General features: G+C 42.3%; 1 protein-coding gene across 1 annotated transcript; it reads left to right on the top strand.

Annotated features, from left to right (window-relative positions):
- The first annotated feature begins 221 nt into the window (after nucleotides 1–221).
- On the top strand, nucleotides 222–13,807 carry LOC101166519 (ankyrin repeat and SOCS box protein 13). The gene is made up of 6 exons (XM_004082966.4): nucleotides 222–264; nucleotides 1,633–1,820; nucleotides 10,147–10,303; nucleotides 10,378–10,512; nucleotides 10,974–11,165; nucleotides 11,986–13,807. The coding sequence occupies exons 1-6, from the start codon at nucleotides 222–224 to the stop codon at nucleotides 12,111–12,113; spliced, it is 843 nt and encodes a 280-aa protein (XP_004083014.1). The 3' UTR covers nucleotides 12,114–13,807.
- Nucleotides 13,808–14,210: the final 403 nt, after the last annotated feature.

The raw sequence follows: 14,210 nt of genomic DNA, 5'->3' as shown, positions 1-14,210 counted from the left end.
TCACATCCTCTTGTTGTGTCATTTTTACAATGCCATCAGTCTGGTCAAAGTCAATGGCAAGAAAATGCTATAGTCTTCCTAAATCTTTCTTGATAAGCCCGTTTACTTAACTACATTACCCAGCATGCCCATTATGATTGCAGGACTGTCACGTGATACAGCAGCACGTGTGCGCAGCGGACACTGTTTACAAACATCTGTTGCTGGGGTCGTGTTGGAGGATGGAGGTGGCAAGCCGTCAGCCGTATTACTTTGGAGATATCGGTGGGTGACGCGCTCCAAACAGCTCTTACTGTGTCGCTGTATGATCATGAGAGCGGTTGACGTCAGCATGCTCGGCACGCGGCGAGCTAATGTGCTAAAAACAAGCAGGCTAATGCTGTGTAAGAAACAAGTTTGCAGAAATCAAATTGAGGAGATGAATGCGACATTTCCTATCAAACTAGTATCATATCCGTGATCTGATCAGTAGCTGTAATGAAGCTGGAGTTCCGCTGTGATCTAAGACCAGGATCTGGTTTGGCTCTCTGGAGGTTTAGCTGTTTGCAGTGAGATTCTGTCACGCGTCTGTTAGAGGCTGAAAGGCCGCTTTATGAACCGCGGTCAAGTGAGCCGACATCTGTGGAAGTGCGGTATCGCTAGCCGTCACTGACTTTTTGCATGCGCGTTTACATCATAGTTTACGGCACACACGCCCAGCGAGCTGGAAAGACGGTATAAAGCGCTAATATCACCCACACTGTTACCCATTGTCAAATAACATGTACTGTACTCTGAAATAAATTAGTTATTGCAAGCCCCATATTGTTATTTAATGTACAAATGTATTCATTGAGATTGCATGTCTGTTCATTCCATAATAAACTACCAGAAATAACATGTTTTGTCTGAAATATAATCAATCAGACATGAACAGACATACAATCTAAATGAATACATTTGTACATCAAATAACAATATGGGGCTTGCAATAACTAATTTATTTCAGAGTACAGTACATGTTATTTGATAATGGGTAACAGTGACATGGGTGATATTAGCGCTTTATGCCGTCTTTCCAGCTCGCTGGGCGTGTGTACCGTAAACTATGATGTAAACGCGCATATGCATGAAGATAAACTTTTTTACATTTATCTATCTTAATTATTTTCTTCAGTTAAGATAAATAATTTTTTTTAGTTCAGTCAACTTAAAAATAACACAGTTATCAGAAATTTATTTTCCTTTCATTCAAATTAATTCAATTGAGTAGGTGTAACTTTGGTGCTGCTAGATCGGCAGCGCAAGGAATTGTGGGATATCATTGCCTTTGCCTGTCTGGACGGATTTGGGTACAAGTGTAGATTTTTGTCTAAATATATTTAGTTGTAATTGTTTTACTGTGTTTTGCCGAGTTATTTTACCCTGTTATGTTTAATTCTTTCTGCACAATGAGCGAGAGGGAGGGAGGGAGAGGATGAGGAGGATATTTAGCACCTCTAATGCATCAGTATGGTATAAGAACTGAAGTTACAGTCAAAGTCATGATAAATAAAGGCTGCGTAGCTGTTGTAAATCCACACTGTCATGTATTATAATTTTATAAAAATGAGAAAATCTGCAGCCTCTAACTTAGAGCCTCTAACTTTTCAGGTTGTTGGGCCGAGAGAACAGAGTTACACAAGGCGGCGGCGCTCGGCCAGACCTCTCAGCTACGGCACCTCATCCAGGGGGGAGCCTCGGTCAATGTGGTGGCTGTGGACTCCATCACACCGCTGCATGAGGCCTGCCTGCGGGGGGAAGCTCAGTGTGTGAAGCTGCTGCTGGATGCTGGAGCTCAGGTGACTGCTGTTTCTGATTTCCCTTTGGGGATTAAGAAAGTATTTCTGAATTTATGCTGCGAATGACATCTGATGGAGTCAAGTTTCCTTCATCGAATGAATGAGTAATTTATCACAGACTCAAGGTCAAAATGACAAGACCATAAAAAAAAGCAACAACATTCATAAAACAACATTCACTGAAATAGAGAGCAGATAAAAATGCGGAGAACAATAGACAGTAAAACCAAGTGAAACACAGATTACAGACTTAAACTAAGTGCACCCACACCAGAACCTCCAGACTGGGGACTGATATTTAAGAATGCTGTACTTTACATTGGTGAGGGGTAAAATCATTTAATTCTCTGAGGCATTAAGATGTATAAAACCATAGATCAAATGTCTTAATAGAGCCTGGAGAATGTAAACAACTCACTATCACTATCACTATCACCGTGGTCTATTAAATAAATTCCGAAGGGCATCATTATGAGCAACTTTAAAACCTCTGCACACTATACCCCCTGTAGTCAATCCACAGGTGTGGCATGTTCAAAGCAGCGCAGTAAGATTTGAATCAAAGAATTTTAATATGATCATGAATAAAACCTGCGTGCCTTAGTGTTTATCTGAGCATTTAGCATATAGTCTACAGATGTCAGTAATGTCATCAGTAATATTGTCATTAATAACATGACTAAGATATTTAACTTTATGACTGACATCAAGCTCATTATTGCACAATTTAAAAGCAGAGAATTCAATGTCACATCAACCTTAGTGCAAACAATAAGCAGACCACTCGTATTAGCATTTAAATATCCTTTTTAAAACCATAAAAGGGAACAGACATTTAAAAGGTGTTGCAAACCAAAGCTCCAGGGACTGAAAACCACTAAATCATCTGCATAAATGATTTACTTTAAAACTTCCAATCAAACATCCGATATTGCATGCAGTCAGTTCATTTGTCAATTTATCAACATGGAGATGGAAGGGGACCAGAGACATTATGCCCCCCTGCCTCACCCCATTGCTCACATCAAAGGGAGACGAAACACTTGGCCCCCCTGCATGTTCTAATGAGAGAACCAGTGTGAGAAATTCTTACAAATAGCCATGGTGCACCCCGTTTGACCACCTTTAGAGGGCTTGGTGTGATCAACCCTTTCAAAGACCTTTGAGGCATCAATGAAACACATGAGCACAGATGAACTGAGCTGTCTGAATTTATGGATAATTTTTGTCTGTTCTATGTTTAGCTTTAAAACCAAATGGATTATCAACAAGGGAAATAAAATCTTCAATATATCTAATAATTTAATTTCCAAAACTTCAGCTTGACAGTCTTGTTTTTTATAATATGCAGAGCAAACATAGAATCATGACTCAGGAAGCCAGTATAGCAGATAGAAAGCAAAGGAATAATTCAGGGACTAGCACATTTAATGTTGTAATGATTTGTTATTACTGAGGTTCTTAATAGCTTCAGACACTTGATAAGAGCTTATCCTGATGTTTGCATTACCTTTCACTTTCCAATGTCAAATGCTTCACCATTTAAACACTAAAATACTGTAACAATGCTGTCTCCAGAGCTCTGCAATGTTGTCTGTTCCCATGATTCCTTCAGTAGTACCCGGTAGAGACATTTTGCAGTTATTAGCACATCCTTCCAAAAACCAACAACATTACTTTTTAATAGTTTCTTAGCCCCAGAATTTGCCTTTATGGTCTGCTCATTACAAATAAATCAAAGAGCGTACTTTTACTGAGCATTTGTCTTTTTTTTGTATTCAAACACCGGCCCTTGTCTGGGTTTTCTCACTTGCTGATGTAAATGTGTCTTTTGTCTCAGCTAGATAATCAGCAACATTATTCACAACAGTACTCATTAGTACTCATTATCCACATTATTTCTCATTACATCTAAAACATTTCGCAACAGCCTGTAAATTGCACAAATATTTCGTCCCTGCAGTACATCATCTCTGTGAGGATGATGATCTTACATCAGCTGTAACATAGATGTAAATAAATACACAGAAGTCTCAATAGATAATAATAATAAACAGTCTAATTATATGTGTGTGTGTGTGTGTGTGTGTGTGTATATATATATATATATATATATATATATATATATATATATATATATATATATATATATATATATATATATATATATATATATATATATATATATATATATATAATATGTGTGTGTGTTTTCACAGTTTTGTTTAATGTACATTAAAATAAATTTCACAAAAGCTGGTTTTGATTCACATTCTACTTTTATCTCATTATATCTTTTATCTGTGACTAGTCTGAGAGCAAAAGCCAACAACTTTGACTAAATATGAATGAATGAATGAAAACTTTATTAATCCCAACAAGGAGAAACTCAGTTCCAGTACATCTCGATGAAGAAGGTCAGACAAACAGCAACACAGGATACACACACACGTCTCGAGAGGTTACTGAGGTCAATGCAGCCGAGCGCCTTAGATGACCTGCGCCGGCGCACCTTTGTATAGCATGCAGATGGACCACGAAGAGGGCCAGGGGTTGGGTTTGGTGACAAAAAAAAAAAGTTGTATCCCTACAATGTGTTGATACAAGAAAAAAACTACACCGTTTAAACACAAATAGCACATATTCAGACAAAGACACAGTACATGAGGCTCAGGGGGGAAACGGTGGTGGACGGGAGTGGGGGGCCCCCCATGAGTCTGTCCATCAGGTGCAGCTCCGTGAGCCAGGCACATCTTCCGGGCAGCTCACAGAGGAGGTAGGGAGGGGGTTGGGAAGCCGAGGACAAGCAGGGAGGGGGTGAGTTGCAGTTATCAACCCTCAAGAACAGCTGCTGTAGTCCACTCTGTAGAAGCGGCTTTGTTTTGGTGGAGCCAAGGACAGTTGTCCATAGCTCCTTCGGGGAGTCTGATTAGATAAAAATATCCTTTAATAACCAAAGAAACCCAGACAGAGCTGCAGCCTTAGTTTTGAAAAGTCTTTGAGAACTGTTTTAACTACAGTGACAAAAACAAGTATTTGAGCTCCCTGTGATTTTGCAAGTTCTTTCTCTTAGAAATCATGTAGGGGTCTGACATTTTCCTTTTAGGTGGATTTCCACTGTGAGAAACATCATTTAAAATTTGGAAACCACATTGCATGACTTTTTAAAATCATTTATTTGTATGCTACTGCTGCAAATAAGTATTTGGACCCCTGAGAAAATCAATGTTAATATTTTGTACAGTTGCCTTTGTTTGCGATTCCACCGGTCAGACGTTTTTCCTCTAGGTTTTCTTTAGGTTTGCAAACACTGCAGGAGGAATTTTGGCCCACTACTCCTTACAGATCTTCTCTAGATCAGTCTGGTTTTTGGGCTGTCGCTGAGAAACCGATTTTCTATTGGGTTGTGGTCTGGAAACTGGCTAGGCCACTTCAGAACTTTGACATGCTTCTTACGGAGCCCCTCTTTGGTTCTCCTGGCTGTGTGTTTTGGTTCATTGTCATGTTAGAAGACCCAGCCACGCCCCATTTTCAATGCTCTAAATGAGGGAAGGAGGTTGTTCCCCAAAATCTGGCAATACATGCTCCCGGTCATCCTCTCCTCTTAATAAAGTGCAGTCGTCCTGTCCCATGTGTAGAAAACACCCCCATTGCATGATGGTACCACCCCCAAGCTTCACAGTAGGGATGGTGTTCTTGGTATATTACTTATCATTCTTCTTCCTACACGTTGACCGAAATTAAGACCAAAAAAGTTCTATTTGGTCTCATCTGATCACATGACTTTTCCCACGATCCTTTGGATCATTCAAATGGTCATTGGCTAACTTCAGTTGGGTCTGGAAATGTGCTGGTTTAAGCAGGGGTCCTTCTGTGCGACACATGATTTCAAACCATGACCTTTCAGTGGATTACTAACAGTAATCTTGGAAACAGTGGTCACCGCTCTTTTCAGGTCATTGACCAGACAGTGTTTCATATATTGATTTGCAGCAGTGGCATACAACTAAATTATTTAAAAATCATGCAATGAGATTTCCAGATTTTTTAGATGATGTCTCTTACAGTATACATGCAGCTAAGATGAAAATGTCAGACCCTTCCATGGTTTCAAAGTGGGAGAACCTGCAGAATCAAATGCGATTCAAATACTTATTTGCCTCTTTGTATACAGTGTTTTTGACATCCCCAAGCAGCACAAGACCACCTTTTTTGCAAATCTCATGTATTTTGGCTGCACCAAGATGGCAGCCAAAATACATGAGATTTGTCTCTACTGACGTGGAGCTGGATTTTGGTTTCATGAAAGTTCTTTTCTCATCTCTCAATTTTGCGGTGTACAGAGCCCCCCATGTGCCAGTGGTTTAAAAAAAGTCACGGATTACTAAATCGTGCGCAATGTTTATCAGAACCATGCCCATGGATTGCTACACCGTGCCGACGGATTGCTAAACCGTGCGCACGGATTAATCAATTGTGCATAGACTGTTGCGCAGTCTCTGAGCAGAGCGGCCGGACTCGTAGCTTCGTGTTTGCAGGTAGGGGAGGGTGCTTTGTTACAGTGTGTGCAACGGAGGAGGCTTTGGACCGCAGTCCATCCGGCTGGTGAGGTGCCAGGAGGAGATTTGTATCTCCAAGAAGAGGAGCAGCTTTGGGACGGGTGGAGGCGGCTTTTGAATGAACAGCCCTGAGAAACTGCAAACAACCAGACAAAATAAAAGCTGATGGTATTCCAGTTTAAGTTCATCCACGGCTAAATTCATCCGGGTTTGTCCGGCCAAGAATAAAGCACTAGCCGCATGGATTAAAAAAACTATAAGCGAACAAGCACCTAATCTTTTTTCTCTTTCGGCTTTTCCCATCAGGGGTCGCCACAGCGAATCATCCTTTTCCACCTCACTCTATCATGAACATCTTCTACCCTAACATTAGCAAACTTCATGTCCTCTGTTAAGACATCCATATATCTCCTCTTTGGCCGTCCTCTTGCCCTCGGGCCAGGCAGCTCCATCTCCAACATCCTTCTACCAATATATCCACTATCGCTCCTCTGAACATGTCCAAACCATCTCAGTCTGGCTTCTCTGACTTTGTCGCTAACACAGGCAACATGAGCCGTCCCTCTGATGTACTTGTTCCTTATCCTGTCTAACCTGGTCACTCCTAAGGAGAACCTCAACAACTTCATCTCCGCTACCTCCATATCAGCCTCTTGTCTCTGTCTCACTGCTACCGTCTCTAACTCATAGAGCAGAGCTGGTCTCACCACTGTCTTGTACACCTTTCCTTTGAGTCTTGCTGACACTCTTTTGTCACGCAACACTCCTGACACTTTCCTCCACCCGCTACTACCTGCCTGAACTCGCCTCTTCACCTCTTTTCCACACTCCCCATCACACTGAAGTGTTGACCCCAAGTACTTAAACTCCTGCACCTTCTTCACCTCAGCCCCCTGTAACCTAACGCTTCTACCTTGATCCCTCTCGTTCAGACGCATGTATTCTGTCTTCCTACGACTGACCTTCATGCCTCTTCTTTCCAGAGCAAACCTCCACCTCTCTAGCTGTAACCTCCACCTGCTCTCTACTCTCACAGCAAATTACAATGCCATCCGCAAACATCATTGTCCAGGGAGATTCCTGTCTTACCTCATCTGTCAGCCTGTCCATCAGCATAGCAAACAAAAAGGGACTCAAGGTGTAGTCCCACCTCCACATTGAACTCCTTTGTCTGACCTAAAGCACATCTCACCACCCTCATACTTCTCTCATACATGTCCTGAACTACTCTGACATACTTCTCTGCCACTCCAGACGACCTCATACAGTACCACAGCTCCTCCCTCGGCACCCTGTCATACGCCTTCTCTAAATCTACGAACACACAATGCAGCTCCTTCTGACCATCTCTGTACTTTTCATCAACATTCTCAAAGCAAAAATGGCATCAGTGGTGCTCTTACGGGGCATGAAACCATACTGCTGCTCACAAATCTCCACCTTCTTCCTAAGCCTGGCTTCCACTACTCTTTCCCACAACTTCATTGTGTGGCTCATCAACTTTATTCTTCTATAGTTGCTGCAGTTCTGCGTGTCACCCTTGTTCTTAAAGATCGGGACCAGAACGCTTCTCCTCCATTCCTCAGGCATCTTCTCACTCTCTAGAATCCTATTGAACAAACTCGTTAGAAATTCCATTGCTGTCTCTCCTAAGCACTTCCATACCTCCACAGATGCGTCATCAGGACCAACGGCCTTTCCGCTCTTCATCCTTTTTAGAGCCTTCCTAACCTCATTCTTTCCAATCTCTGCTACTTCCTGCTCCACAACAACCACATCTTCCTCCCGTCTTTCCCTGTCATTTTCCTCGATCATCAGCTGCTCAAAATACTCCTTACATCTTTTCTGTACACTCTCCTGGGTTGTTAGCACCTTTCCATCTCTGTCCTTAATCACCCTCATCTGTTGCACGTCCTTCCCATCTCTGTCTCTCTGTCTGGCTAGTCTGTACAAGTCCTTCTCTCCTTCCTTTGTGTCTAACCTGTCATATAGCTCATCGTAAGCTTTCTGTTTGGCCTTTGCCACCTCTCTATTCACTCTACGCTGCGCTTCCTTGTACTCCTGTCTACCTTCCTCGGTCCTTTCTACATCCCTCTTCCTTTTAGCCAACCTGTTCCTCTGGACGCATTCCTGTACTTCCTCATTCCACCACCAAGTGTCTTTACCGTCTTTCTTCTTTCCAGATGACACACCTAGCACCTTCCTACCTGTTTCCCCGATAATCTCTGCTGTAGTTTCCCAGTCATCTGGAAGCTCATACTGACCATCCAGGACCTGTCTCAACTTCTGCCTAAATTCCTCACAAGTTTCTTCATTCTGTAGTTTCCACCACTTGGTCTTCTTTTCTGTTTTCCCTCTCTTCTTCTTCCTGACCTCCAGAGTCATCTTACACACCACCATGCGGTGCTGTCTGGCTACACTCTCTCCTACCACCACTTTGCAGTCATTAACCTCTCTCAAATGACTTTGTCTACATAGGAGTCCACCTGATAAATGCTTCTTCGTAGTCCACCTGAGTACTCCTACCTCCACTTCTGTATGTCACTCTATGTTCCTCTCTCTTCTGGAAGTAAGTGTTGAATACAGCCATTTCCATCCTCTTCGCAAAGTCCACCACCATCTGTCCCTCCAGATTCCTTTCCTTCACACCAAACCTGCCCATCACCTCCTCATCACCTCTGTTGCCCTCACCAACATGCCCATTAAAGTCTGCTCCAATAACAACTCTCTCTCCTCTGGGGATACTCTCTATGACCTCATCCAACTCACTCCAGAATCTCTCCTTCACTTCTAACTCACAGCCAATCTGTGGCGCATACCCACTAACTACATTCACCATCACCCCTTCAATTTCTAACTTTAGGCTCATCATCCTGTCTGAGACTCTTTTCACCTCTAGAACACTGTTTACAAACTCCCCCTTCAGAATCACTTCTACCCCATTTGTCTTCCTATCAACACCATGATAGAACAGTTTGTATCCTCCTCCAATACTACGTGCCTTGCTGCCCTTCCACCTTGTCTCCTGCACACACAGTACATCTACCTTCCTTCTCTCCATCATGTCTGCCAACTCTCTGCCTTTCCCTGTCATTGTGTCAACGTTAAGAGTCCCTATTCTCAAACCTACTTAATAATAATCATAAAAATAATAAAGCCTGTTTAGGAGATCATCTCGCTCTATGCTGCAGGTTCATTTGTTTACAACGGAACTCACAATTTCTTCTTCTACAGTCGTACCATAATTTGTCCAGACCAATCACTGTCTTACACTGGATCGGACCAACTTTCAGCCAATCAAATAGTGTGACGTTATCATTAGTTGTAGGGCCCCGAACACTTATTGCAGGCCGAATACCAGTCATGTATAAATCCAAACTCCCAACGGAACTCTCTGAGCAAAGTGTGCGCACACGATTGTGCAACACTACGAGCACAATGGATTAATCCCTGGGCACGGTTTAGTAATCCATGGTCACGGTTTAGCAATCCGTGTGCACGGTTTATCAGATTTTTTTTAAACCACTGGCATCTGGGGGGCTCCGTAGAGGTGTGATAGGTGAAATAAACTTTTTCTATTTTTACACTTTCTGAATTGTGTTGCAACTTTCAATTACACTTTCTATTTGAATAGTTTGGAAAAATAAAGTATCTAAAAAAAAAAAATCATTTCTGCAATGAGATCTGCAATGTTCTCTGCCACTTAGTAAACGCTAGCGTCATGAATGGGGAACTCCTCAGATTCTGCATTTTGTGTCATCTGATAGGTGGATGCAAGGAACGTGGATGGAAGCACTCCACTGTGTGATGCCTGCTCAGCTGGAAGTGTGGAGTGTGTGAAGCTGCTGCTGGAGCACGGGGCACAGGCCAATCCCAGCCTGACCTCCCGTACAGCCTCCCCCCTCCACGAAGCCTGCATGGGAGGCAAGCATTCCTCACCATCCCCTCCATACCCGGTGTTTTTGTCACTAACGCTGGCGCTCTGCTGTTCACTGCAGGTAACTCAGCGTGTGCGAAGCTGCTGATCACTGTGGGTGCTCACCTGGAGGCATACGACCTTTACTACGGCACCCCCCTGCACGTGGCATGCGTCAATGAGCACACAGATTGTGTGAAGGTGCTGCTCAATGCAGGTGGGTCTCGGATGGAAATACAAAAAATATATACCCAACAGAACAGGAGAAGGCAAAATAAGAAAGAAAAGTGAGGAGACAGAATCCAGCGTCTCTGAATAATATGGGAGACATGAGGACAGAGAGCAACATCTGCCCCCCCACACCACGTCTGTTTTAGAGGAGGTATTGTGTGTTTCAGCCGGACGATGCAGAATCACAGACTGCAGTTTTCCAACTTCATTCAAAAATATTCTGACAGCTGAATGAGTCTGTCTCATCCAAATCTGTCCTCTATAGAAATCATATGTACAGTAGACACCCTGAAGCAGAGATGCTGCACCATGGTAACTATTGTAACCATGCTCCTGTCCAAATAGTTTTGATACAAGCTCTGCGTCATGATGGAATGATCACATGCAAGACGAGACCTATCCAAAGGTTTAAAGGCTGACATCCGCAGGGCTTTATTTCCCCCTCAGGTGCTAAAGTGAACGCTGCTCGGTTGCACGAGACCCCTCTGCACCACGCAGCCAAAAACATGCAGGTAGAGATGATTGAGGTGCTGGTGGAGTTCGGGGCCAACATCTACGCACGAGATCAGCACAACAGGAAGCCTGTGGACTACACGGCCCCAGGCTCCGCCTCTGCAGCCTGTCTGCATTTCTATGAGAGTAAGCTTCCTAAAGAGACACTTCTTTAAAGACCCACTCCGATGAAAATGATGTTTTTAACATGTTCTTGTTGCATTTTCTCATGATGGAGGCCATGTATAAAAGAAATTAAGATTAAGATTGCATTTCTGAGTATATATTTATTCATATTCCTGTGAATCAGGAGCAGATAAAAAAAGGCTGTTGGGAAAAGCTTGTAGGGTGATGTAGAAACTATGCATCCACTGTCAGACAAACAGATCCATCAACGTCCTTGTTTTCCTATTCTGAGCTGGAATCTGGGTCTAAACTGTACGACTGGATAGCTCTGATATTTCTTGCCATTTCTGTTTCACTGCTAATGTTGGGTTGAGGTTGTGAGGGGCTGTAAGTTAGCAGGCTAGAATGTAAACAAAGGGATGATGGGATATTAGCGGAGGCCTATCAAAAGTGCCAAAAGTCCCGCCCAAAGCTCAGAGGTGAATTTCTTATGAACTTCTGCTGCTCTGCAGAAACTATGTCCTAGAAAACAGGTTTTCAAATTTTAGATAAAAATGTCATTGTCATCATTAAAAGACCACTGGGAACCCTTTGAAAATAGATCAGAAGATGATGGGAGTGGGACTTAAAAAAAAAAAGAAATCAAGAAAATAACATCCATTTTCATCTTAGCACCAGCAGGCGTAGTTTCAAGGCAGTTTCTAAACTCTTGCTAAATTTACTCTATTCACATCAACTTCTTCTAGACGTTTTGATTCATTCCTTCACATGAAGCATTTATCAGATTTGAGCCATGACTTATTTGCTAACTATTATATTGTTCCTCTTCTCCTGCCTGCAGCCTCTCCGATGAGCCTGCAGCAGCTCAGCCGGCTGGCAGTGAGGAAGAAACTGGGAACCACTGCTCTGAAGGTCATAAGTCAACTGGAAATACCAAAACTCCTCATTAGCTACCTCTGCTATCGATGAGTGTCAGATTTCTGGGAGGAACTGCCGCAGCGACGACCGGCTTCGTGGTTGATGCGCTCTCATGGCCAAACAGCACAGTGCCAAACATGGCCTCATCATTGCATGCTGACCTCCAGGTCTGCTCTCAGGATCGGACACAGACCATTTGGAATTATTTAACATTAGGACTTATGAACAAAATAACTTTAAAACCAGCTGAAATGTACTTTTTCTTTCTTAATCAGCTTTACTGCCACATTAAAATGAACATCATGTAGATTTTAGACAGAGCAGTGGAAAATTGATGCTTAAAGTAATTTATGTGAGTTTTTGAAAAGCACAGAGGGGTTATAATGCAGCTCCTGTCTTCGTTTAAACTGACAGCAAACCGATCATTTGAGCTGCTTTTGTCTAGCAGATCTGTGTCTACACAAAAAACATTTGTGAGAATTATCATGAGGAGGAAATACTGACTCTTCAGGCTGTCGGTGAGTGCAGCTCATGGGGAAAAATGCCTCAGTCGCTCAGTAAAGCTCAAACTGTGAAGGTCTGCGGGGGGAAACGCTGCCATTTTACAGACCACAAACACTCTCAGTCACACCTAGGGACAGTTTAGAGAACCCACAACACCGTCCATCTCCTGGAACCTTTTCAAACCTGGTTTCACTTCTGTGCCATAAAGCATTAGCTGCACACAGCACGGGGGATCAAGTTTCTAGGCGACTCTCTGGTTAGTTTATTAAAGTCATTGATACAATCATTCTGATCATTGATGAAAGGCTGATCTTCAGACATCCAATAAATGCCTCATTTTGTCCCTGGTGTACAGAGATTCCTTCATTTTTCATGACAATTTTATTGGAGTTTTACGTAGTAGAATGTGGGATTTGTGTCCAGCTGAAATTCTTCCTTTCATTATCATTTTATGTGTAATCCTTTTGCAAAACTGATATCAATTAACCTGATTAGTTTCTCTGCTGAATAAAAAAAAAAGTTTATTTTTTTCAGAATTTGGTTCATAGCTGATTTCCCAACATTTTGTTGGTCTAACAAACTGACAGGAAAGATATACTTATGTCTTTTTATGTTTAAAGTGTGTGAACTACACAATGTTAATGAATGAAAGTTTTTAAGATTGCCCCCCCCCCCCCCAGAAAATATCGGATTCCTAGTTGTGGTCGACTCCGCTTCAGCTGAGCTCACAAAATGACTGAGAATCTCTCCATGTTAAGCCTGACATTACAAAAACTAGAATACAAATGAGTCACTAATCACTTTGTTCATTTCATTATGTGTATTATGTGATTGTGTCAGTAAAGAACGTGGCCCTTTCAAAATAAAGACCAGAAAACAGATAATGGCAGTAAGCATCACTCTTTGGGAAACACACAAGCTAATAATGTTTGATAAACATGTTGACCACTCAGTCCATGTTTCTGTTGACATGTTTGATGATCTGCACTGTATCTACAAGTTTTTATTAAAATACATCCATCATGTATTTGGTCTGTTGGATTAGATGTTGTATTATCAAACATTTAAATATTTTTCACTGTTTTCCATATGTTTATTCTGGAAAACATTTAAAGTCTCTGGAGCAGCTTTGACTTGGAGTTGTATTGCTAAAAAGCAACTCAAGGTTTGTTCCAAACAGTTTCATCAAACTCAGTGTGCTTCTTCTTCCTGTTACACTTATGAATAAATGTTTCACAATACTGAGTAGGATTTTCATTTGAGAGAAAATGAGTTCTACTAAAGTCACTGGAGACCAACTCACCTCATTACCTTTTCATCTTTTGCTAATTTTCACCGCTCCTCATGTACCTGAACATCTTCAGAGGGTTCAAAACCTTTTGTATTCATTCAGTCATTTTCTACTGTTTTATCCCTTTTGGGGTCATGGGGCTGCTGGAGCCTATCCCAGTCACAGCCACAATCACACACCCATTTACACTCACACCTAGGGACAATTCAGAGTTGCCAATTGACCAATGAAGCATGTTTTTGGACAGTGGGAGGAAGCCAGAGACCCTGGAGAGAACCCATGCATGCACGGGGAGAACATGCACACTCCACACAGAAAGGTCTGTCATTGGTGTTCTGTTTCAGGTCCCCCAG

This window comes from Oryzias latipes, chromosome 23, assembly GCF_002234675.1.
Source record: "Oryzias latipes chromosome 23, ASM223467v1".
In the NCBI taxonomy this organism is placed as follows: Eukaryota; Metazoa; Chordata; class Actinopteri; order Beloniformes; family Adrianichthyidae; genus Oryzias; species Oryzias latipes.
Note: the sequence above shows the minus strand (reverse complement) of the source record. Positions and strands in the feature narration are given on the sequence as shown.